This window comes from Typopeltis vanoorti, chromosome 1 (assembly GCF_054136105.1).
Source record: "Typopeltis vanoorti isolate ZY-2024b chromosome 1, IOZ_Tvanoo_1.0, whole genome shotgun sequence".
Classification (NCBI taxonomy): Eukaryota; Metazoa; Arthropoda; class Arachnida; order Uropygi; family Thelyphonidae; genus Typopeltis; species Typopeltis vanoorti.
This window is the reverse complement of record NC_143549.1, coordinates 20,836,843-20,864,096: the sequence shown is the minus strand read 5'-3', so window position 1 is coordinate 20,864,096 and position 27,254 is coordinate 20,836,843. Positions and strand designations below refer to the sequence as shown.

At 36.0% G+C, this 27,254-nt stretch overlaps 1 protein-coding gene across 4 annotated transcripts in view; it reads right to left on the bottom strand.

The window, feature by feature from the left end:
- The window catches only part of LOC150109823 (SLIT-ROBO Rho GTPase-activating protein 1-like), a 564,129-nt gene that overhangs the window by 311,578 nt on the left and 225,297 nt on the right, over positions 1-27,254 (bottom strand). For all 4 annotated transcript variants that reach the window (XM_090396844.1, XM_090396869.1, XM_090396853.1 and 1 more), the window contains one exon: positions 18,048-18,206. In XM_090396844.1, coding sequence (XP_090252970.1) covers positions 18,048-18,206 — 159 coding nt within the window. The remainder of the gene's footprint in view (positions 1-18,047; positions 18,207-27,254) is intronic.

The following is a 27,254-nucleotide window of genomic DNA, read 5'->3' as shown; positions in this document are numbered from 1 at the left end:
ACTAGAAATAAATATTACAGGGTATCATATATGTACAATCGTCCCTTGACTTATGTCTGCGATTCCATAAGGGAATAAATAACATTTTCCACTATACTTTCAAACAAGACGTAAGCGAGTGTAAAGTAAAAAGGTTTCTATTCAGCAACAATGCATTGTGAGCAGTGGCAACAGTGCATTCAGCAGCAACCTCCCTAGGTGATTGGCAATCAACACGTGCCTTCAACAGTTCCTCTGTTGATTTTGTGTTTGAGAAATAGGTTATTTGTGTATTTATTGTTGAATATTTTGTGCAGCATGGCCCCTACACCACCCAATCAAAAAAACCTAGTGAAGAATCACAGAGAAAGAGATGAGCAATTGATCTTGAAACAAAGGTGCAAGTTTTAAAGTAACGTGAAGCTGTTAAGCTCATCAATGTGATCGCACGACTTCGGATGGTCTCATGCTACAGTGACAACCATATTGAAAAATAAAGATAAAATTGTAGAGGCTGCTATAGGATTTGATTCATTAAATCAACATTAGTGATGAAGCAACAACAAGGTCCTATCGGTGATATGGAAAGGCTACTTGCATCATGGACAGAGGATCTGAACCAAAAGCGCATATCCCTTAGCACTATGACCATAACTGCTAAGGCATTAAGTCTCTTCAACATGTTGAAGGAGAAAACAGGCCCGATTAAGCCTACGAATTCAATCAGTGTTTTGCTATGCATAATGTGAAAATGTATGGTGAATCTGCAGTTAATTAACATCTTAGAAAACTAAAATGTTAGATGTCATCATATTGGAGACTTATCAATTAACATATTCATTTGATTGGTGGTGGTGATTCTGATACAGTGAAGAAAGTGCAAAGGAGAGTGTCAAAAATATATATCAGGATTGTAGAATACTGATTATGAAGACAAGTACAGAATTTGTAGACTGCAGATACTAACAAATAGAAGAAAGAGGAATGATATGATTGAGTCTTAGAGACTTCTGAAAGGATCATATAGGATTTCAGTAGATGGAATTTTTCATTTTATGGAAGGTGGGGAAAACACATGAGGGCATCCTTGGAATGAATGCTATAGAATGTGAGAACTAAGTTGCCAAGGAGTTTGTGGAGAAATTGGATAAAATTATTATGGAGAAAAATTATTTGCCACAGCAAATATTTAATATGGATGAGATCTCCTTGTTTTGGAAAAAAAAATGCTTCAGCAGACATTGATCCATAAAAAGCTAAAATCTATGCCTGGATTTTCCTCGATTCTGTTAGAGGGGTAATGCAGCTGCATATAAACGGAAACCATTTGTAAATATGGCACAGTGAGAATTCATGAGCTTTTAAAACCATTAGGAAGCATACTCTTCCAGTTCATTATCAAAGCAATAAAAAGTCGTGGATGACTCAAAAATTGTTTGTGGATGCCTTAATAAAATATGCGAGTGAAATGGAAAGCTATTGTGTGAAAGAAAATGTAGAATTTAAACTCTTATTAATTCTAGATAATGCTCCAGGTTATGCACCTTACATCAGTGATCTTTACCCCAAGATCAAGGTCATGTGTCTCCCTCCAAACACTAGTTCATTGATCCAACCGATGAATCAGGGAGTTCTTGCAGTCTTTAAGGTTTATTATCTACAGAGAACTTTTTGACCTCTCAATGTATGAGTGGCATATGGAAAAAGACATTAAAAAGGTTTGTGCACAATTTTGGAAGTTCGGAAAAAAAAAAATGAAGACCTTTGTAAATTGAGTGAAGAGATAGTGGACCTAGCAAACAATCTGAATCTCTAAGTGAATGATGACGACATAATTCAACTCATAGAAAGCATCCCTGAAGAGTTGACCAACAAAGAATTGGTCGAACTGGAGGAATAACATGTTGCAGAAGAGGAAGCAAAAGAAAAGTAAGAGGGAAAAGAGAAACAAGAATAGGTAGTTAAACAATTCAGTGAAGGGTCTTGTAGAAATGTTCTCTGTAGTTAGCAATGTCCTCAAAATGGCTGAAGACATGGATCCCAATGTTGAATGCTACTTATTAGTAGAAAGGAATGTACATGATGTGTTTTCTTGCTATAAGCAAAACGCATCACGTGCATGTATTTATGATGAAAAGAAGAAGAGGAATAAGCAAAGGACATTGTATTTAATCAAAAAACAAAGGTTACATCAAAAGAGCTGCAGTCTGGTCCTTCACATAGGGAAGGTGATGATGTGATTGTGAAGGAAGATTTGGATGATTATTCTTCTGTTTTATAGTGGTAGTAACGCACAGTACTTTTTTATAAGGTTTAAAAATTAAAATGGCAGTATACTTATTACGGTTAAGTCCCTAATCCCTAAAGTCTGTTGATTTAATGTATCCTGCCAGATGGAGCGGAAGCAAGATTTAACTCGAGGGATGACTGCATATATTTTAACTGACACACTATACAACCAATTTTAAATTTTGTAACAATATTAAACTTTACAACAAATAGTTTATTGGCTGTTTCCCTTAATCCTTTAGCATATTTTTACACTTTAATTATGTTCCAAATTGCATTACTCTTTAAACTAGTTAATGAGAGTAAAAGGATTTATTACAACAGAGGCTTACCACACTATTGTGCAATTTTCTATGATGGCTGTCCTCCTCCTCTCTCTCACCTTCCATCCCATAAAAAATTCTTTCCTCTCACTGATCATGTTTGTGTGAGTGCTCCAACCACTTACCAAACTAACTTAACATTAACAAAACTTCGCCACTATGCATTATGGAAGGAGTCACTAACCAGACGGGTTTCAACCTTTATTGAGATCTCATCAGTGGGAGCCAGACCTAGAAGTGATACCAAGATTGAAGTAATGCAGAAGTCATATTTCCATGCGCAAGTAGCAAAAAGGTGTCACGCCTTACTACTAAAATCCTCAGAAGGTTTATGGTTATACTATAAATTAAAGAAAACCAAGTTGAAAAATTTTCAACATCTATCTCTAATCCAGTCTTTTTTTTTAGTAATAAGGTGTGACACCTTTTGGCTACTTGTATATGGAAATATAACTTATGCATTACTTCAACCTTAGTAACACACTTCTGAGTCTGGCTCCCACTGATGAGACCTTAATAAGCATCAAAACTGGTCTGGGTAGTGACACTTCTCATAATGCATAGCATTATACATGTCTGTAAGGACATGAGCTTGGCATCATGGATACTAAGCCAACTGATGTGAAGTCATTAGCCTCTATATACAAGTTGCCCAGTTGTGAAGTTACTTCATGCATAAACTTTGTTTGCTTACACTTGAATAAAGGATTAAATCAAGAATATAATTTCTTGGCATCTTTAATTTTTAGTATAACCAAGTGGAAAAGCTTTCAATAACTTTGGCAATATTTTGTAATGGCAGTGAAGAAAAACATGCGGTCTTGATTAAGTTATAATTCAAGTACTGCACTGCCTTCAACTAATACCAGTGAGTTTGATCTTGGTGCACAAGGTAAAGAAAGGCTGGGTAACGTGTGGTTATGAGTAGCCATGTTGGCTGGAGAAAGGGTCATTAGAACGTATTTAGAGACCTATGGATTTATCTGAAAGTAGACATTTCTTTCAATTGGTGTACGACCATCAGAAGATAATCTAGAAAGCCCAAATACAGTAACTCAAGTTTAAAAAGAGAGTTTCGACATGAGGTTTGTCATTTATTTATACAACCCCGTGTTAAAGATGAAACTTAGAACAATTTATCTCAAACAGAGATGTTTCTTCTAAATAGTGTTCTTATAGTTTGTGATTTACAGAATACTGAAGATAAGAAGAAAACTATTATTTAGACAAGGAAAGGATTTGAATTCATGTAATGAAGATATTTTTTAAAGAACTGTAAATAAACAGTTTACTCCATGTATTTTTTCTTCACGTTTAACTTTTGGAGTGGATAAACATTCTTGAGAATTATTTGTACTGAAGCTACAGAAGTAGGATGAATTTTTTTTCTTTGTAAAGAATTACAGTGAGTTATAATTCACGTACTGCACTGGCTTCAACTAATACCAGCAATGTGGGGTTATGGGTAGCCATAACAGTTAACGGCGAGATGATTCCTTATTATAAATGATATAGAAAACAATTAAATCGTAGAGAAGATTGTTTGGTACTGGATTTTTTTTTTTTTTTTATTCCTGAATTTAAATTTGAAGCAGGTGAGTGTAAGAGAAAGCAAATCTTACAATTTTCTTTACGTAAATAATTAAGTTTGTATAGTTAATTAAACATTGTTTCTTATGTATTATAATTTGTCTTATCTTATTTCTGAGATAGAGATAAGTGAATGTAATATATGAGTTTAATAGTTTTTAACCTGAGGTGTTTTTATTTTTATTTTATGAGTGTGGGCAAATAAACACACACACACGCAAATCAGACAACAAAATGTGTTACTGATCATCTCATATTTTAAAACTTGGAAATAGTTGATCAATAATGGGATCTGTTTCAACACATAGTAATAAGGTTGTTTTGATGGTATTAATATATCAAGAACAGTACTACGTTTATTAAAGCATTTGCATTTGTAGCAGTAAGGAGTTTGAGAAAGATAATTAATAGCTAATTTTCAGTGAAAACCTGAGAAGGGAGAGGATTCCAAAATTAATGACATACCAAACCAAATTTATGGAGATAATACCATGTCCAGACACTGAACTTTTGAATGAGAAATGCTTTTATTAAGGCAGACAAGATGTTAATGATAATAAGCAATCAGGCAACCAAAAAGCTACAGTGTGACTAAAACATTAAAAAAATAATAATAATAATAATAAACTGTTTCATACATTTAAATGTCAGAGTTCCAGCCAGCCTGGTTAGTATACCTGCTTTCCAATCAACAGGCTGTAGAATCCCACTGTAATCATTGATGTTTGTGATAGTCTTTACATGGGAGATGAATTTCATTACCTGGTGTGAGACCAATGACCACTTATTAGTGGCCTGAAGCAGATTGAATATGTTCCATGTTTGGTCTCTAAAGGATGGTTTCTGATTATATAAAAAAGAAATAGAACTATGAAAAAGTGTATATAAAATTAATAAAAATAAAAAAAATTCTTAGCCAACCCACAGTACAAATGAACTATAGGTACAAACCGTTCATGGAAGGAGTCAAAAAAAACTATCAACAGACAGACTGCAAAATTAATGTTGACAATGGAAATTTTGACATGGAGAACAAGTTATGCAAAAAGAGATTCAAAAAATCTCACTAAAGAACAGAAGTTTTGGCAAGAATTACTCTCTTATAACACCTGAAATACACCAGACAAACAAATCTTATATTAATGAAAATAGCACAAACATTTTGTGCTATTTTCATTAACATTATTTACTGTGTTTACTCTCCTGAGTGAGGATGTATGTACCGCTGACAGCCAAGGCTAAGGACACATATCCAATTTTTCTGGACAGGTATGAGAGGGAGAAACTATATTAAAGTAGAATTACAAAATTTTAATTTAATTCCATATCACCATGTCTTCCTTTATGTATTAAGTCCAAGGAGCAAATTTTGGTTTTCATCCAATTTATGTTTAATAGTGCAGTTTGTCTATCTCTATTAGAGTGATATTGATAAAATCGATGGGAGTACAAAACAGGATTTGAAACCTGATTAGCTGAAAATTTCACATAACCATAACAGGAAATAAACATATTTGAATCTAGACATTAATAAACAAGGAAATAATTATGCACAATCATAAATGTGTATTTTGTAATAGCATCAGTTCATAGTAAAAACTTAAAATGGTCTGAATGAAAGCCGAAACTAGTATAAGGAATAACTATAACCATAGTAAAAATATAACCATATAATTATCCATAGTAAACATGTAAATATTGCTGTTTGTGTGTTACAAATCATCCTCACTATAGAGAATAACAGAACATTCAAATAAACAGTAAACTGAATCACTGTGCTATAACAATAGTTATCTTTTTTATATACAAATAAAATAATAAAGTTTTTAATATGAATTTTCTAGATTTCGAGCATAGACATTGTCAGGTTAAGGCTGGGAGGTTGCAAAAGAACCTCAGCACTTTCCTTGAAGAGTTACCTGAATTTCAAGATTCTTCTATGCAGTAAGCAACAATTCCAAGCTTGTGTGATTTAATTAAAAATAACTTTTTTTTTTTATGGAAATTTCAATGTAGACTAATACATTAACTAAAATAAATTTAATTAATACTTCCAATATTTCAGCAAAGTCAAATTACCATAAACAGGGAACAAAATATTAAGAAATGTGCACACAAATACAGAATGTGTCTAAACAATCAACATCCCAGGATTCATACCATAACTGGCTCAAATCAAAGAACTCCATTCTCCTTTAGAGCTTATACTTAAGCGCAAAATAGATGCAAAAAAAAAAACAAGCACTGCTTCCAAAACAGTGTTTGAGAGCAAAAAGCAGGAAATTAGCAGCCTGTCCAAATGGCAGCTGAGCCTTTTGTCTCTCACCAAAGCAATTGGTCATAACTTCTGCCAAACACTATTCCCACCCCTATCATATCCAGATGGCTCTATCACATTATCACCTACAGAAAAAGCCGATCTCCTGGCCTCACACTTTGCTTCCAATGCATGCATAATTGACAATGGTAAGTCTTCCAACCATTCCAGATGCCCAACACACAACCCATATTATCCTTTTGCCAGAAAGAGATCAGAAAAATACTGTCCAAATTAGACACAAAAAAATCTCTTGGCCCTGATGGCATTCCTCCAATAGCCCTGAAAGTTTGTGCACCAGAACCGACTCCTATCCTATATTGCCTATATACAGTCTTACTCCACTGGTATATATCCCACAGCTTGGAAATTGGCCTACATTCACGCCCCAAGAAGGGCGACAAGCCACAGCCACCCAACTACTGCCCTATCTCACCTCACCTCGGTCCTGTCTAAAAATCATCAATTCCCAACTCCTACTACACTACTTTGAAGGTACCTACCTAAACGACTGCCAGTATGGATTCTTTCACGAAAGCCAGTATGGATTCATCGGCAGGTTTCCTGCCAGTAGATCTGCTCACATATGTCACCCATCTCTGGACAAATGCCATGGAGAAGTTTGGTGAATCTCAAGTGGTTGACTTTATATCTCCAAAGTGTTTGGCTGGGTCTGGAACAAGGGCTTAGTAAGCAACCTGCCATCGTCTGGTCTGTCTCAAGACTTCTGTAATTGGATTGCCAGCTTTCTGTCTGGACACACTATGTGTGGTGGTGAATGGTTCCTTATACTCTCACCATTCAACTAATGCCGGAGTTCCCCAAGGTTCTGTCCTCTCACCAACCAACCCTCTTCCTGCTGTATATCAATAACCTACTTCAGCCGACCTCCAACCTAATACAGTTTTGCAGATGACAGCACACTTCACTCCTCTCTTTCATTTGATAAACCAAATACACAAATCACCTCAACCTACAGAACATCAACCACCACCACCTTCAATTCTAATCACCAAGTCATCCTCAAATGGGGTTCAGATAACACAGTCAATTTCAATCAATAAAATCCAGCACCGTCTTATTTCCCATAAAAAAAGAACCATTTTCTCCAAGTATTATTTTTGACAACATCCAAATTTCCAGACAATTTGAGATTTCTCTTCTTGGAATTACCCTGATATCAAGCCTCTTCTGGCATAAACACATGGGTTGGGGTCCCCAAAAGCTCTCTCAATCTCAAAATGCTTGCCTCGATATGAAGGAGAGCAATCAGACTTATTAATGACCCATCTCTTACCAAACCCCCACCCCACTTTTGCACAGATGATTGGTCTCTGCAATATGTGTATTCTACAAATATTTCCATGGAAAATGTTCATCTGAAATAGCATCAATAATACCCCCACTTAGTATTAAGCTCATCGGAACATGTGCAGCTGCTGCTTAACATCCATTCACAGTGCACCTTGAAATCCACAGAACAAGTTAATTTTCCTCCTCCTTCATCCCTGCAACTGCTGTACTGTGGAACAGTCTTCCCCCTGTGTTGCCCAAGGAATACAATATACAGTCCTCATATGTAGAGGCTTAAGTGCTGTGAGGACATCATGTTGGAGGCTTTATGGAATGTATACAGCACTCAGAAAGGATTAACATAGGTTTAGAACTTCCAATATTTCTTCCTAGTCACTAGGACATCTTTGGGGATTACAAAAACTACTAATGTAACATGAACACAAATATCATACAATACTAAGCCCAACCACATGGGTGACACTAAAGTCCTATCTAGGTTGAGCCACCTCTAAGAGCAGTTGTACGTGGCCTGGAATATAAGGTGGACCTCTGGTGATGAGTGTTTCCCAAATCTTCGGAAGCTTAATGCAACCATATTTATTAAGATTTGGTTGATTTCTGAGAGTTGCTGCTGCTTCTAAGAACAGTCTCTCTTTCTTGAATTTGCTGTGGTGGAGCATGGTGGTTTTTTTCCAAGAGACCCTGTGGGTGGTGTCCAAGACATATCATCATCATCAAATTCCTGCCATGTACCCTCAAAGGGTGTACAGGATATGACAGTACTACATGAAAAAATTACATCATTACTAACTTCCTATCTACAATTTTCCTCCAAATCAGTCTGTTACTTGTCAAGACGCCAACATTATCAGATCTTATATTTCTATCGTCTAAGGCACTTTGTACCGTATCAATCCACCTATATCTTGGTCTTCCTCTGGGTCGTTTTCCAGCCAACCTGGCAGAGAACACTTGTTTTGCTAATCATTCCTCTCCCATTCTATTTAAGTGACCATACCACCTGAGATTAGCTGTGCTAACGCATTCCTGGATGCTGGCAATGTCAAGTCCTTTCCTAATATCCTCATTTTTAATATGATATTGCCATTGATGCCATCTGTTCACACCTCGAATCTTTCTCAGGACTCTCATATCTGCGGTCTCTAATCTTTGGTCAAGTGTTTTACTTCTGACCGAGCTCCCAGATAAATAAGTTAAAACTGGTTTGAACAGTCTTGTATACAGCTAATTTAGTGTTCCGACTAATTTCTCTCTTATTCCATATACCACCATACCAGCTTTGCTGATTCTGTTGTCTATTTCTATATTTAATTTACCATCTTCAGTAAAAATCATGCCTAAGTAGCTGAAATGTTTTACTTCTTCCACAGGTTCTCCATTCACAACACAGTTGACATTTTCAATAATTCTGCCTATTTTCATTGTCTTTTTATTGCTGACCTTCATACCACATCTATTACAACAGCAATTGAATTTAGTCAGAGAATCTCGCAGACTTGTAGCGGATTTATTTAGAAGTATAACATCATCCGCATAAAGCAAAGAGCTGACATTAACATCTCCAATTTTGATATCAGGTTTAATACCACTTTCCTTCATAATGTGATCCATATAGATAATGAATAACAGAGGGGATAATGTACATCCTTGTCTCACACCAGATTTAACATTAAACCATCTTCCTGTACGTCCTTCAATTCTAACTGCCGACTTACAACTCAAATAAAGACTAAGTATTGTTTGATATAATGTCCCATTGACACCATATAACTGCAGCGTATTGAATAGCTTCTCTCTTGGCACCTTGTCATATGCCTTTTCCAAATCGACAAAACTTAAATACAGATCTTTGTTATATTCCCATGCTTTCTCGACTATTTGTCGTAAAGTGAAGATCTGATCCTGACAGCCTCTATTTGGCCTGAATCCAGCTTGTTCTTCACCAAGCTTTTCTTCCACAATTCTTCTCAACCGTTTCTCAAGTATACTTGCATAGATCGTGCCAGGAACACTCAGTAGGGAAATACCTCTGTAATTCTCACATTCAGTTTTAATTCCCTTTTTATATATGGGTACTATGAGAGCTCTACTCCAATCATCGGGAATTCGTCCCTCTGTCCAGGGTTTCTGAACTATGCAGTGCAGCCGCTGTAAGACTTTTATACCACCATACTTCAGCATTTCTGGTCAAATATCATCTACTCCTGCTGCCTTTCCACATTTCAAGCCTTTGATGGCTTTTTTTACTTCAAGTATGGATATGTATTCCTGACTGCATACCTGGTCAGTGTTTTTTATCACTGTGCTGTCATCACTGCTTGTTTCATTTAGCAGCTTTTCAAAGTAATTACTCCATATTTCAAGGATATCTTTTTCTACCGTATTCATGTCACCTTTATCATCTCTAACTCCTTTAACAGCAATCTTTCCTCCATTCCTAAGCTTCTTCAACAACCTCCAGAATATTTTGCCACCTTCTTGATATTTATTTTCTATATTCTTGCCAAAGTCCTCCCATGACTTTTGTTTAGCTAGTTTTACACACTGTTTAGCTTTCTTACGTTTGTCTCTGTATTCTGTAAGAGTAAAAGCTGACTTATTTGCCAGGAACTTTTGATATGCTTTCTTCTTCTTTTCCTTCACTGCCTGTTTAACTTCCTGTGTCCACCAGGGAGTTCTGATTTTTTTTATCCTTGCACACAACCTCACCACATGCCTATCTGGTAGAATCAATCCATGTTTTCTTCAGAGTTTGCCAATGAATCTCCAAGGTTTGATTCCTGTTCTCAAACTCTTTCATTTTCTTTTCAATAATCTTTCTGTATTTTAGTCTACAGTTCACATCTGAGAGCTGCTCAACTTTTATTCGCTTTAAAACTTTCTTACATGATATTCTTTTCAATATGAAATTCAATTTTATCCTGCTCAAGACTAAATAGTGATTACTTCCAATTGATAATCCTCTGTACACTCTGGTGTCCTGCACCAGGGAGAAAACATCACTATCAACAATAACATAGTCAATGAGACTTTTCTTATTCCTAGCCTGTTCTCTCCATGTGAATTTGTGCACATTTTTATGTTGGAACATGGTGTTAGTAATAACCAGTCCATGTCCTGAGCAGAAATCTAACAGATATTTGCCATTATTATTAGCTTTGCTCTTTTCTCCAAATTTTCCCAAAATATTTTTGTATGTCTCACAATCATTTCCAACTCTGCTATTTAGATTCCCAACAAGGACCAACTTTTCCTTTTTCATTGTGTCAGTTGCTTTTTCTAAAGCATCAAAAAATTCCTCCACTTCTACCTTAGTAGAACCTTCTGTGGGACCATAGGCACAAATAAGTCTCATTGTCCAGTTCCCCATTCTCATATTTGCCCACGTTACTCTACTTGAGACTGACTGCCATTCAAGAAGATTAGCCTCGTATTTTGTGTTGAATACTATGGCTACTCCTTCTTTTCCTTGATTGTCATTGCCTGAATATAACATTTTGTATTTATTGCTCAGAAAGATCTCACCAGTTTTGGTCTTTTTTGTTTCAGTCACCCCTATTATGTCGATCTGGTACTTATCTAATTCCTCAACTAGCTCCATTTCTTTGCCATTCAGGCTTCTTACGTTGATAGTACCGATCTTTAACTCTGGTGATGTTGAGTTGAGGTTTGTTTTCAGATTTGTTCCACTAGCTGACTTTTTGCTGTTTGTCCTGGTTCCCTGGCGAAAACAATGGGGGCCTTGTTTAACCGGGCGATGCCCCAGCCGGCATGACATTTTGTCATGTTGTACCATCATTTTTTATTTTGGTTTAACCAATAAGAATACAATTTGGTCGGCTAAATCCCAAATTGCCAGCCCATCCTCGTTCGTTCAGTATCAAAATAGATACCCAACAGGGTGCACCACGAGAAGGTGAGGATTGGACATTAGGTCAGAAGTCCTGGTCGGTTCTCCGCATTCTTTGAAAGGCTATGTGGAGGTCTCCTCTCAGTTATACAGCTTTGACCCTTAAGCACCCCGTCCAAGATATAAAGATACTTAAAAAAAAGTATCTTCCTGGCCCCCTGACATCATGAAAAAACTTAAACCTTTCCGTTCCCCCCCGAATATACAGTTTACCAAAAATCCACAAACTCAATTCCCCACTTAGACATATAGTAGATGTCACCAATGCACATTTCTACAGACTGTCTAAACAGCTGGCCAACTCTCTGACCCCCCCCCCCCTCACTGGAAGGTCCACATCCTATATAAAAACTTTACCACTATAAATCTATAAAGTCCTTATAGAAAATTTAACCTTGAATAACGCAGACATATTGGTAAGCTTTGATATCTCCTCTCTGTTTACCAATATTCCCTTAACTGACATCTTATCTCTCTTAGAAAACGTTTTTCCATCTGATCTTAGATCTCTTTTCCTTTGCCATTAACTCTGGGTATTTTTCTTGGAAGAACAAAATCTACAAGCAGATAGAGGGAACTGCAATGGGTTTCCCCCTCTCACCCCCTCTTGCCAATTTTTATATGGAAGATTTCGAAAAACGAGCCATAGACTCGGCCCCACTCAAACCTTCTATCTGGCTAAGATATGTAGATGATGTGTTCTCTATTTGGCCTCATGGCCCAGACACGTTAGACTCCTTCCTCAGTCATCTCAATAGTCTACATCCAAGAATCCAGTTCACTATGGAAAAGGAAAAGAACAATTGTTTACCCTTCCTAGACACCTTAGTCATACGGCTGCCTAATGATACACTTACCTTCACCGTATACAGAAAACCCACACACACAGGCAGATACATTCACAAACTCTCCCACCACCACGGCATTATTAAAACTCTTACCAAGAGAGCCCACAATCTTTGTTCCAGTGGAACCGCCCTCACTACTGAGCTTAACCACATACACAGCACTTTCTTCTCCAATGGCTACAGTGATCACAGTATCAAAAAAAATAATCAGTTCCTCCCCCATTCTTCTCGTCAACAAGAGTTTAAAAATGCCATCACCATACCCTACATCCGTGGCACATCCGAAAAAATAGCCAAGATTCTAAAAAGTACAACCTCCACACAGCATATAAGCCCCACGGCAAACTTGCTACCCTTATCCGTTCTACTAAAGATCAGCTCCCTCCTCTCTCTCTCTCTGCCTGGAGTTTACAAAGTTCCCTGTTCCTGTAGCTGGCGTACTTTGGACAGACAGGCAGATCAGCATTCACCCGGCTGGAGGAACATAAGTCTTACATCTGTAAACACAACTATGGTCAGTCAGGCTTGGCTGACCATGTCTTGGACACCACCCACAGGATCTCTTGGAAGAAACCCACCATGCTCCACCACAGCAAATTCAAGAAAGAGAGACTATTCTTAGAAGCAGCAGCAGCTCTCAGAAATCAACCAAATCTTAATAAATACGGTTGCATTAAGTTTCCGAAGATTTGGGGAACACTCATCACTAGAGGTCCCACCTTATATTCCAGGCCACCTACAGCCGCCCTTAGAGGGCGCTCCACCTAGATAGAACTTTAGTGTCACCCACGTGGTTGGGCTTAGTATGTATGATATTTGTGTTCATGTTACATTAGTTGTTTTTGTAATCCCTGAAGATGTCCTAGTGACTAGGATGAAATATAGGAAGTATTAAACCTATGTTAATCCTTTCTGAGTGCTGTATACATTCCATTAAGTCTCCAACATGACAATATACAGTCATTTAAATCAAATGTAAAGAAATACCTCATTTCCCAATCCACTGCCCATACATGGTACTAATGTACTATAGGTTGATCAACTAACTTCTTGTGTATGGGCTCAACATTAAAAAAAAAAAAAAATCCTATGTTTAGATCTTAAATTTAGTGTTGGAGTAGCTGCACCCCCAAGAAAAAGGAATTTTGGCTTATAGCATGAAACCATCTAACACCCTACCTATCGGCATTGCATATTTGCCATTTTCACAATGGAAAGGCATTAGCAAACTTTTAATTTTCTTATGCAGTTTACTTAATAATTACCACTTCACATTGCTTTTAATTTATATAAGCAAAGACATTTACCAAGTTTTTCAATTTAATAAGTAATAATCAGGTTGAAAAAAAATAAACTTTACTACCATACAACAATAATTTGCTTTTATAAGCTAATGTGTGTGTGTGTGTGTTTAAGTATAGGCTGTGGCAAACAACTTTCAGGCAAAAAAAAAAAAAAAAGTTAGGTTTGATATTCTACATGGAATTGAAGAAAAAACACTTCAGACGCAAAAATTAATTTCAAACAAACAAAACTAAGTATATTAAGAATCTCAGCAATGCCCACATAATCTGATAGCTTCAGTGATTAGCAGTCATTATTCAAAAAGTATAGAAACTATCACCATGTTAGAGTTTAATATAAACCAAAAAAATCATCTGATGTTTCGACTTCACATCAAGGTCATCTATACAAGTATATATAAAAAAAACAAGCTACGTTACAATCTACACAGTATGCTAAAGTCACAGTAATTTGGTCAATCGTTAACACTACTAGCCTGACTTCTGATGGGGATAAAAACCTTACTACATAAAAGCTAGATGTCCTGTTATTATTATTATCTGTTTGGTTATAAATAATTAAGAGATAATTAAGCTAGAGAGCAACATGCTCGCACATAATTCTTCACATAAATCAGAACAAAACAGTATTCAAATTAAGGGTCAAAGCTGTATAACTGTGAGGAGACCTCCACATAGCCTTTAAAGGAATGCGGAGAACTGACCAGTGCTTCTGACCTAACACCCAATCCTCGCCTTCTCATGGTGCACCCTTTTAGGTATCTACCTAGATACTGAATGAACAAGGATAGACTGGCAATTTAGGATTTAGCCGACCAAATTGTATTCTTATTGGCTTAAACTGGATGCACATTTTCCATCTGTAAATAAAAAAAAATTTAAAAAATGACATTAAATTTAACAAATTTAGTAAAGTCTCTCTCTCCTTACAGGTCTTGCTCTTAATACACCAAATTGATTGGAAAGGTATCCATTCCTTACATCATAGAAAAATGTGGAATGAATGCCAATTTAAAAAAGCCTGTGAAATTTTGATCAAACATCCTAAGTTCAAGTTCTACTTGTAAAATTTAAGATCTAAACATAATTTCAGCCTTAATGGCCACCATCTACTGTTTTGTTCTAATTATGTGAAGAATTATGTGAGAGCATGTTGCTCTCTAGCTTAATTATCTCTTAATTATTTATAACCAAACAGATAATAATAACAGGACATCTAGCTTTGATGTAGTAAGGTTTTTACCCCCCACCTGAAGTCAGGCCAGTACTGTTAACGATTGACCAAATTACTGTAACTTTAGCATACTGTGTATAACTCTGTTTAATTGAGAAGAGACCTCCACATAGCCTTTAAAATGATGGTGCAACATTACAGAATTCTATTATTTTATCTGATAAACCCTTTAATGTATGGGATAGCTAAGGTTTAATTGTAATCTATATTATTTGCATTTTTGGATAAAGTTTTATGAAGACTTTTACTGGTGTTATTTTAGCTATAGTCATTATTTATAAATGTGCTAATAATTTGTAATCTTGTTTAAGGGGCAAATTGTTACAGCTCTGTTTTTGAGGACATTAATGACTTGAAATTTTTGTGAAGGGTGGAGATAGGAGTTAGCATGCATATATATATTTGGCTTGCAGTAGACAGTAAAGATAGACTGCTTGAGAGAAAACATGCGACTAGCATATCCAGGAAAGGAAGTGCGTTTTGATTTTTAATTTCAATAGCAAATTGTATGTGCTCATGTTGTTTGTTCAAGTGACTGAGGAAGGTGTTTAAAGTTTGGTGGCTGTGTAGCCAAATGATGAAAACTTCATCAACATATCTAAGTGAAACTGTAGGTTTTAAAACAAAGGAATCTAGAGCATGTGTCTCAAAAGCTTCCATATAGAAGTTAGCAATTGGGGGGTAGGGGGCATGGTTGTACCTTCAATTCGTAGGTAAAAATTATTTTACCACTTCATAAACAAAATTAAAAACATAACACTCGACAGAAATTATTTATTACTCAGTTTTGATGTTTCTGCCCTTTTCACAAACACCCCAATCAGTGACACAATTCTTATATTACAGAAACAAATTTTTGCCCAATATTATGGCTCTCTTTGTTCACAAACTATGTTCTGGCTACTTTGTGTGGCAAAATAATTTTTACTGCACAAAAAAAAAAAAAAAAAAAAAAAAAAAGTTACAGCCATAGGCTCACCACTATCCCCCTCCCCCCAATTACTACCTTTAAAGCACCTATAAAAGATATATTGACGATGTTTTCATTACATGGCCATAAGCCTACACATATAGGCCAACATGCACATACTAACTTCTATCACCACCCTTCACAAAAACTTTTAGTTATTAACATCCTCAAAAACCCTCAATAAACAAACTCATAAACTAGAATTACAAATTATTAGCAATACATTTAGAAATAATGGCTATAGCAAAAATACCATCAATAAAGGTCTTCTTCATAACACTTCATCAAAAAATGCAAATATAGATTTCAGTAAAACCAGAGTTGTCCCATATGATAAAGAATTACCAGAAAAAAAAAATAAAATAAAATAAATAAATAAATTCTATACCATTACAATCTTAATGCTACTTTTAAAGCACCTATAAAAATAAACATATTCAACTCCTCCAAGGACCCCCCCCCCAACCCAAAATCCATTGTGGCTGTAACTTACCTTATATTAGTGAAACTGAACGCAGAAACATTTAACATTAAATTTAACAATTCTGGAAGCAGCCTCTCAGATCACACTCATAACACCCTACACCAAACTCAATGGCAACATACCTGTTCTTCTCATCATACAAAAACCTGACATGAATGCAAATTTATAGAAAGTCTGTGTAACTTTGATCAACCATCCTAATCTAACAATAAAGGTAATATAAAAATCCCAAAAATTTGGATGGAACACATTCAGTCTATTTAAGTTCTCCAGCAACCTCTTATTTTATTTCAGCCCTTAATGGCCACCATCTATATTGTTTTGTTCTAAATTATGTGAGAGCATGTTGCTCTCTAGTTTAATACATCTCTTAATTATTTTTCAATTCAACCAAACAGATAATATTAATAATAATACCAGGACTCTAGCTTTGATGTAGTATAGTATGCCCACAGATACAAGATCCTTCAACACTGCTGCATATGTCAAAAGAAGGCGAATTCATTCTGATAATAGGGTAATCAATCTGTATTGTGGGATGATGTTTTATTATTACACATAAGAAAATTAACTTCTCTTTTATGATCATTGTAATTTTTAAAGTGGTAACTATTTTGCTTGTATAACAGTTGGAAAAATTTACATATAAAGCATGTGATTTCATGTGTTGGTGACCAATTCGTACATCGCCTTATTTTTTTTCCACTTCAACATGAATTGACTTTTCTTGGCAGTCTGCCAATGACAGCTCTCGCTTCTGTGGTCGGACTATAAATGCATCCTGAATTGAGAACCTACAAAACAATTAAAATATTTCAGCTATTTAGGCAAAGTTTTTAAGGAACATGGCAAGTTAAATCTGGAAATAGACAACAGAATACATAAGATGGTATGGTGGATGGCCAACTGAATAAATTTATATGGAAGAGGAGAAAAATCAGTCATACACTAAACTAGATATATAACAGTGTTCAAACTAATTTTAACTTATGGATCTGAGAGCTGGGTCAGAAGTAAAACACTTAACCAAAGACTAGAGGCTGCAGTATGAGAGTCCCGAGAAAGATTAGGGGCATGAACAGATGGCATCAATGGCAATATCATATTAAAAACGAGGATACTAGGAAAAAACTAGATACTATTAGCATTTAGGAATGTGTTAACAAAGCAAATCACATGTGATATGGTCACTTAAACAGAATGGGAGAGGGAAAGTTAGCAAAACACGTTCTTTGGGGGAAAAATGCAAAGGAAGACCAAGATATAGGTGGATTGGTATAGTAGGTGTCTTAGAAGAAAGAGTATAAGATCCGATAATATTGGAATCATGACAGATAACAGATTAATATGGAGGAAAATTGTTGATAAGAAGTTAGAAATGATGCAACTTTTTCATGCAGTATTATCATAATATCCGGTATCCCCTGCGAAGGGTACATATCAGGAATTTAATGATGATATTCTAAATAATGAAATCCTTACCTTTTGAATTTCCTTCCCAATAAGCCTGAACTTTTTGGCCCGTTCTAACTTTTCTTTAGGAACTGACTGCTCTAATTTAGATCGTTGTGCTTCAACATACCTTAGTTTACTTTCAGCTTGCCTTTCCTCTGCATGATATGTGTGATATGTTTTCATTGTCTGTTTTAAACAAATATAACAAGAAAATTGCAGAAGAAAGTTGAATAGTTGTTATGAATGAATGTATATTATTATAATTTTCAGTAATTTTTAGTGTTTTTTTAATTATAATATTTTGTTATTCACTGATCTCACAAATTGTTTATAACTTATACAACATTTAAGCGTAACAATGATATTTAATCAAAAATGAAAAATAGTCTTCACAATATTAATCTGAATCAGAAAAATAGGATCTTTATTTCTTTTCTCATCTATATATCTCAGATTAAATTTAGTGATGCAAAAGTGATTTGGAGAGGGAGGAGGATTAATACAGCAAGAAGCTATCTAAAATTTACTAACTGTGATTAAAGTGTTGTTTGCAATTTAGAAAATTAAAAGACCTAACTATCTGTATTTACTGTTAGCTTTTGAATGAAGGCAATGAATATCTTTGCACTAATCAACATCAGCAGAACTTACCCTGAAGACTAGATCTCACTTACTGAAATATTTTAAAAGGAAAAAAAAAAAAAATCAAATCTCATTATGACAAACATTATAATAGCAATTCACCCTAAGCCACATAGCAACAATGCTACTTTCAAGAAAATTCAATCTGGGAAAACGATGTCATTTGATTTCCACATTACATAATTAAAGTCAATCACCATTAACTGACTAAAATAATAATTCAGAGGGATGGAGGAGGGACTTGTTTAAAATTTATATTGTTAAACAGTTATTCAAGTGAAAAAGGTCATCATCAATTTTCAATGGCTGTAAGAACTTTTTTTTTTTTTTTTTTAATGTTGTGCCCATACAGAAGAGGTTGGTTGATCAACCTATAGCACATTAGTATCGTGTATGGGTAGTGGGTTGAGAAAGGAGGAACTTGTTTACATTTGATTTAAATGACTGTAAATTGTATTCCTTTTGAAACACAGTAGGGAGAGACTGTTCCTCCAAAGTGCTGTAGTTGCAGGGATGAAGGAGGAGGAAAAGAAACTTGTTCTGTGTTTCTAGATGTACTGTGAAGCGATATTGAGCAGAAGCAGCACATGTTCCAACAAGCTTAGTACTGAGATGGAAGAATTATTGACATTATTTCAGATGAGGATTTCCCATGGAAATATTTGTAGAATATACATATTGCAGAAACCAAACATCTGTGTGAAAGTGCAGGGAGTGAGTTGGTAAGAGATGGGTCATCAATAAGTCTAATTGCTCAAGTATTGAGTCAAGCATTCTGAGGGAGCTTTTAGGGACTCAACCCCATATGGGAGCAGTATTCAATAGCTGGGCAGATTTGTGATTTGTATAATGTTAACAGCTGTTCAGGGGAGAAGTAATGTCTTGAGCAAAAGAGAAATCCTAGTTTTTTTGAAGCTGAGGATGCAATGGTTGTGATGTATTTATGCAGGAGAGGTTTGATGTAAGGGTAATTCCAAGAAGAGAATTCTCAAACTATATTAAAATTTGAGTATCATCAAAAAGAATACAGGAGAAAATGGTTCTTTTTTATGGGAAGGACAGAACTGGATTTTATTAGCACTGAAATTGATGAGGTTATTGATGAAATTGATGAACCCTATTGGAGAATGGCATGGAGATCAGAATTAGGGTGGTGGTGGTTGATGATATGTAGGTTGAGGTGAGTTGTGTAGAGTAGGGTTTATCAAATGAAAGTGAAGAGTGTAATGTGCTGATGTCTGCAAAATTGTGTATTGGGTTGGAGGTCAACTGAAGTAGGTCATTGATATATAGCAGGAAGAGGATTGGTGAGAGGACAGACCTTGTGGAACCCCAGCATTAGTTGAACGGGGCGAGGATAGGAAACCATCCACCATCACACAGTGTGCATCCAGACAGAAAGCTGTAAATCCAACTACACAAGTCCTGAGATAGATCAAATTATGGTAGTTTACTTAGTAAGCCTTTGTGCTAGACACGGTCAAAAGGCTTTGGAGACATCAAGTGTAACCACTTGAGATTTGCCAAATTTCTCTATGGCATTTGTCCAGAGATGGGTGACATATGTGAGCAGATCTCCTGTTGATCAGCAGCAAAGGAATCAATACTGGCAGTCATTAATTAGATGGGTGTCTTCAAGGTAGCGTATGAGTTGGGATGATTTTTTCCATTAATTTAGACAGTACTGAGGTAAGTGAGATAGGGCAGTAGTTGAACGGCAGTGACTTGTCATCCTTCTTGGGAATAGTTGAATGTAGGCCAATTTCCAGTTTGTGGGATAGATTCCAGTGGAGTAAGAGAGTATATATAGGCAACATAGGAGTCAGTTCTGTGCACAAACTTTCAGGACAATTGGGAGAATGCCATCAGGGCCCAGGAGCCTTTTTTTGTCTAATTTGGACAGTATTTTTCTGATCTCATCCTGGCTAAAGGATATACGGGACATTGTATGTTGGTGTCTAGAATGGTTATGGAACATTTACCATCATCAGTTATGCCTGCATTGGAAGCAAAGTGTGAAGCCAGAAGATTGGCTTTTTCTGTGGGTGATGGTGCAATAGAGTCATCTGGGTATGGTAAGGGTAGGAATAGTGTTGGGCACAAGTTACGACTAATTGCTTTGACGAGAGACCAAAAGGCTCGGCTGCCATTTGGACAGGCTTGTTTCCTGCTTTTTGCTCTTTCGAACACTGTTTTGGAAGCATTGATTGTTTTTTTTGCATCTATTCTAGGGTATAAGCTCTAAAGGAGGATGGGGTTCTTGATTTCAGCCAGTTACGGTATGTCTGGTGTTTCATCTGTACAGCCACAGCACATAATGAACATGTGTCATTTAAGAGTCAAAGCAAAATAACTGGGAAGAGAACTCCATGCCGCCTTTCAAGAATGCAGAGAACTGACTGAGGATTGTGATCTAATGTCAAATCCTCTTTCATGTGATGTGCCACATTAATAGGTATCTACTGAGTACTGAACAAACAAGGATAGACTGGCAATCTGAGACTTCATCATCAAATTCCTGCGCATGTACCCTCAAGAGGTGTAGAGGATATGATAGTACTACATGAAAAAAATTACATCATTACTAACTTCCTATCTACAATTTAACTCCAAATCAGTCTGTTACTTGTCAAGACCCCAACATTATCACATCTTATATTTCTATCGTCTAAGGCACTTTGTACCGTATCAATCCACCTATATCTTGTTCTTCCTCTGGGTCGTTTTACTGCCAACCTGGCAGAGAACACTTGGTTTACTAATCTTTCCTCGCCCATTCTGTTTAAGTGACCATACCACCTGAGATTAGCTCTGCTAACGCATTCCTGGATGTTGACAATGTCAAGTCCTTTCCTAATATCCTCATTTTTAATATGATACTGCCATTGATCCCATCTGTTCACACCTATAATCTTTCTCAGGACTCTCATATCTGTGATCCCTAGTCTTTGGTCAAGTGTTTTACTTCTGACCCAGCTCTCAGATCCATAAGTTAAAACTGGTTTGAACACTGTCTCGTATACAGCTAATTTAGTGTTCCGACTAATTTCTCTCTTATTCCATATGAATTTATTCAATTGACTTCCCACCATACTAGCTTTGCTGATTCTGTTGTCTATTTCTATATTTAATTTACCATCTTCACTAAAAATCATGCCTAAGTAGCTGAAATGTTTCACTTGTTCCACAGGTTCTCCATTCACAACACAGTTGACATTTTCAATGATTCTGCCTATTTTCATTGTCTTTGTCTTTTTATTGCTGACCTTCATACCATATCTATTACAACAGCTACTCAATTTAGTCAGAGAATCCTGTAGACTTGTAGCGGATTTATTCAGAAGTATAACATCATCCGCATAAAGCAAAGAGCCGACATTAACATCTCCAATTCTGATATCCTGTTTAATACCAGTTTCCTTCATAATGTGATCCATATAGATAATGAATAACAGAGGGGATAATGTACACCCTTGTCTCACACCAGATTTAACATTAAACCATCTTCCTGTACTTCCTTCAATTCTAAATGCTGACTTACAACTCAAATAAAGACTAAGTATTGTTTGATATAATGCCCCATTGACACCATATAACTGTAGCGTATTGAATAGCTTCTCTCTTGGCATCTTGACATATGCCTTTTCCAAATCGACAAAACTTAAATACAGATCTCTGTTATATTCCCATATTTTCTTGACTATTTGTCGTAAAGTGAAGATCTGATCCTGACAGCCTCTATTTGGCCTGAATCCAGCTTGTTCTTCACCAAGCTTTTCTTCCACAATTCATCTCAACCGTTTCTCAAGTATACTTGCATAGATCTTGCAGGAACACTCAGTAGGGAAATACCTCTGTAATTCTCACATTCAGTTTTATTTCCCTTTTTTTATATGGGTACTATGAGAGCTCTACTCCAATCATTGGGAATTCATCCCTCTGTCCAGGCTTTCTGAACTATGCAGTGCAGCCAATGTAAGACTCTTATACCACCATACTTCAGCATTTCTGGTCAAATAATATCTAATCTACTCCTGCTGCCTTTCCACATTTCAAGCCTTTGATGGCTTTTTCTACTTCAAGTATGGATATGTATTCCTTACTGCATGCCTGGTCAGTTTTTTTTACCATTAGGCTGTCATCACCGCCTTGTTTCATTAAGCAGTTTTTCAAAGTAATTACTCCATACTCCAAGGATATCTTTTTCTCCCATTTTCATGTCACGTTTATCATCTCTAACTCCTTTTACGGCACTCTTTCCTCCATTCCTAAGCTTCTTCAACAACCTCCAGAATATTTTGCCACCTTCTTTATATTTATATTCTATATTCTTGCCAAAGTCCTCCCATGACTTTCTTTTAGCTAGTTTTACACACTGTTTAGCATTCTTGCATTTGTCTCTGTATTATCTAAGACCACGAGCTGACTTATTTGCCAGAAACTTTTGATATGCTTTCTTCTTTTCCTTCACTGCCTCTTTAACTTCCTGTGTCCACCATGGAGTTCTAATTTTTCTATCCTTGCAGACAACTTCACCACATGCCTCTCTAGCTGAATCAGTCAGGGCTTTCATCAAGGCTTGCCACTGAATCTCCAAGGTTTGATTCCTGTTCTCAAACTCTTTCATTTTTTCTTCAATAATCTTTGTGTATTTTAGTCTACAGTTTGCATCTGAGAGCTGCTCAACTTTTATTCAATTTAAAACTTTCTTACATGTTATTCTTTTCAATATGAAATTCAATTTTATCCTGCTCAAGACTAAATAGTGATTACTTCCAATTTCAAATCCTCTGTACACTCTGGTGTTCTGCACCAGGGAGAAAACATCACTATCAACAATAACATAGTCAATGAGACTTTTCTTATTCCTAGCCTCTTCTCTCCATGTGAAGTTGTGCACATTTTTATGTTGGAACATGGTGTTAGTAATAACCAGTCCATGTCCTGAGCAGAAATCCAACAGATATTTGCCATTATTATTAGCTTTGCTCTTTTCTCCAAATTTTCCCAAAATATTTTTGTATGTCTCACAATCATTTCCTACTCTGCTATTTAGATCCCCAACAGGACCAACTTTTCCTTTTTCATTGTGTCAGTTGCTTTTTCTAAAGCGTCAAAAAATTCCTCCACTTCTACCTTAGTAGAACCTTCTGTGGGACCATAGGCACAAATAAGTCTCATTGTCCAGTTCCCCATTCTCATATTTGCTCACATTACTCTACTTGAGACTGACTGCCATTCAAGAAGATTAGCCTCGTATTTTGTGTTGAATACTATGGCTACTCCTTCTTTTCTTTGATTGTCATTGCCTGAATATAACATTTTGTATTTATTGCTCAGAAAGATCTCACCAGTTTTGGTCTTTTTTGTTTCAGTCACCCCTATTATGTTGATCTGGTACTTATCTAATTCCTCAGCTAGCTCCATTTCTTTGTCATTCAGGCTTCTTACGTTGATAGTACCGATCTTTAACTCTGGTGATGTTTAATTGGGTTTTGTTTTCAGATTTGTTCCAGTAGCTGACTTTTTGCTGTTCGCCCTGGTTCCCTGGCGAAAACAACGGGGGCCTTGTTTAACATGGCGATGCCCCAGCCGGCATGACATTTTGTCATGTTGTACCATCATTTTTTATTTTGGTTTAACCAATAAGAATACAATTTGCTCTGCTAAATCCCAAATTGCCAGCCCATCCTCGTTCGTTTAGTATCCAAGTAGATACCCAACAGGGTGCACCAAGAGAAGGTGAGGATTGGACATTAGGTCAGAAGCCCTGGTCGGTTCATCACATTCCTTTAAAGGCTATGTGGAGGTCTACTCTCAGTTATACAGCTTTGTTCCTTAAGCACCCCAATCTGAGACTTAGCTGACCAAATTGTACTCATGTTGTACCATCACATGTATTAAATTTCATGCCAGCTGGGATGTTCCCAGTTACACAAGGCTCCCATTGTTTTCATCAGGGAGCCAGGACAAATAGTGAAGTCAGTCACTGATTCAACATTTAGAAAAAGAATAAACCTGACATCAGAAGAACTGAAGATAGGAACCATCAATAATACTAGTACTAATGAAAAGTAAATTGAACTTGCAGAAGAAGTGAAAGGCACTGCATGTTCATAATTGGCATTACTGAGACCAAGAAGACAAAAATAGTTGAGATCTTACTATATAATAAGTACAGGATGTTATGTTCAGGCGATAATGATCAAGGAAAGGAAGGAGTAGCGATAGCATTCAACACGAAACATGAAAATAAACTTCTGGATTGAAAGGCAGTTTTAAGTAGTTATGTGGGCAAGCTTCAAAATGGGGAAGTGGACAATGAAACTTTCTTGTGCCTATGGTTCCACAGAAGGTTCTTGTAAGGAACAAGGGGAGGAATTTTTCTTGATCATTTGGAACAAACAGCTGGCATAAAGAAAATGGAAAAAGTGGTCGTTGTCAGAGATCTGTACAGCAAAGTATGAAACACCAAGCATATCAGAATGTTTTGGGAATATTTGGAGAAAAGGAGAAAGCTACTAATAATTGTAATTATTTGCTGTACTTCTGCTCAGGACCTATGTCCTGAGCAGAAGTACAGCAAATAATTACAATTATTAGTAGCTAGTCATGGAGACTAGTCATTACTAACACCATGTTCCAACATAAAAATGTGCACAAGTTCATGGAGAGAAGATACCAGAAATAAGAAAACTCAGATTGACTATGCCAATGATGCCATTGTTGATAGTGATATCTTCATGCTGATTCAGATACAAGAGTGTACAGATGATTTGAAACTGGAAGTGACCAAATTTATTTTGCTTAGTGCTAAGCAAAATAAAAATGAATATCGCATTGAAAAGAATGTAGAAACTGTTAAAAGGAATTAAAGTTGAGCAGCTTTTACAAGTAACCTGTAGACTCAACTATACAAATGTTATTGAAGAAAAAATAAATAGATCAAAAACAAGAATCCAAACCTTGGAGTTTCAGGCAAACTCTGAAGAAGACTCTGATTGATTCAGCTAGTGAGGTATTATCATTATTATAACAGTATCTAAGAAGACTCCCCATTGAGGTATGTGGTAAAGTTATCTGCAAGGATAGAAAAATAAGGACTCCATGGTGGACACAAAATGCTAAAGAAGCATTCATGGACAAGAAAACAGCATACCAAAAGTTCCTAACAAATAAGTTGGCAGAGCCTGAAAGACTACAGAGAAAAATGCAAGAGAGCTAAGTTATGTGTAAAAGTAGCTAAGCAAATGTTATGAGAGGACTTTAGTAAGAATACAGAAAATAAATAACAGGAGAGTGCCAAAATGTTCTGGAGACTATTGAAAAAGCTCAGAAATGGAAAAGCAGTATTGTAAAAGGACACAAAGATGTTAAAGGTGACATGAAAACCGAAGATAAGGAGCAAGCAGCGACAGCACCATACTAGAAAATTTTCAACAGGAATACAGAGACCATATCAGTACTTGAGATAGAAAAAAACATCACAAACTTGAAATCTGGAAAGGTAGCTGGATTTGATGATATCAATAAGAAATAATTAAGTGTGAGGAATAAAATTTTTTCTGATGGTTAACACTTCATAATTCAGAGGGCCTGGTTAGAAGTTCGAATTCCAAATGATTGGAGCAGAGCTATCATAGTTCCCAACTATAAAAAAGGAATTAAGCTGAATGTTTCAGGTAAGATTTATGCAGGCATACTTGAAAAGAGGTGGAGAAAGACTGTGGAAGATAAACTTGGTTGAAGTAATGTAGACATCAGAAATATGTACACATTAGCACAAGAATAATGTTTAATTTGCCAAATATTTTGGTCTGAATATTACAGACCATCTTCAGTGGCTACATAGGAATAGTTTTCTAAAAAAACAAAGTGGAATATGAACAATTGATCATTCATACATAGAACGAGCCGCATGGTCATAACGTTAAGTATTAGAAGAGTAAACATTTTTAAAACATAATTAAAGATATTAATTCAGAAATTCATATAATGATCTTAAATAACATTAGACTGATAAAAATAAAAAATAAAAAATAAAAATTTATGTGTTATCCTGATTAAACTTTCCCAAATTTTTGATATAGATATACAGTCATTATGATTCAAGTTAGGACGTTAAAGTAAGGCCTCTACACTTTCTTTAAATAAACGTTCAAATTTGTAGTGACATCTGTGTAGGAAGAGAGACTTGGAGCAAAGGATGTTGTGGTTTGTTTCTAATCCATGCTGAGCTAATCCAGATTTTTCAGGTTTGTTGTGTTGAATTGATGACTGATGCTCTTGAATTCTTTTTTCCTATGTAACATCCAATTTGTCCAAAGTAAGAAAGATTACAATTACAAGGAACTTGATACACATCAGGTAGAGACAAGGTTGAGCGTTTATCTTTAGATGAAGGAAAATGGTTGGATAATTTGTTAATAGATGTATAAGTGGCTGTTAGATCATATTTTTTTTGTAAGAATCAAAAAGAGTACACAACATCTTTTCGATTCTTACAAACCAACACAGAACAACCAAGATTCAATACGTTGAGTTCCAATTCCTTACATTTCCGGGATTTCAGAACCAATTTCGAGAATTCTA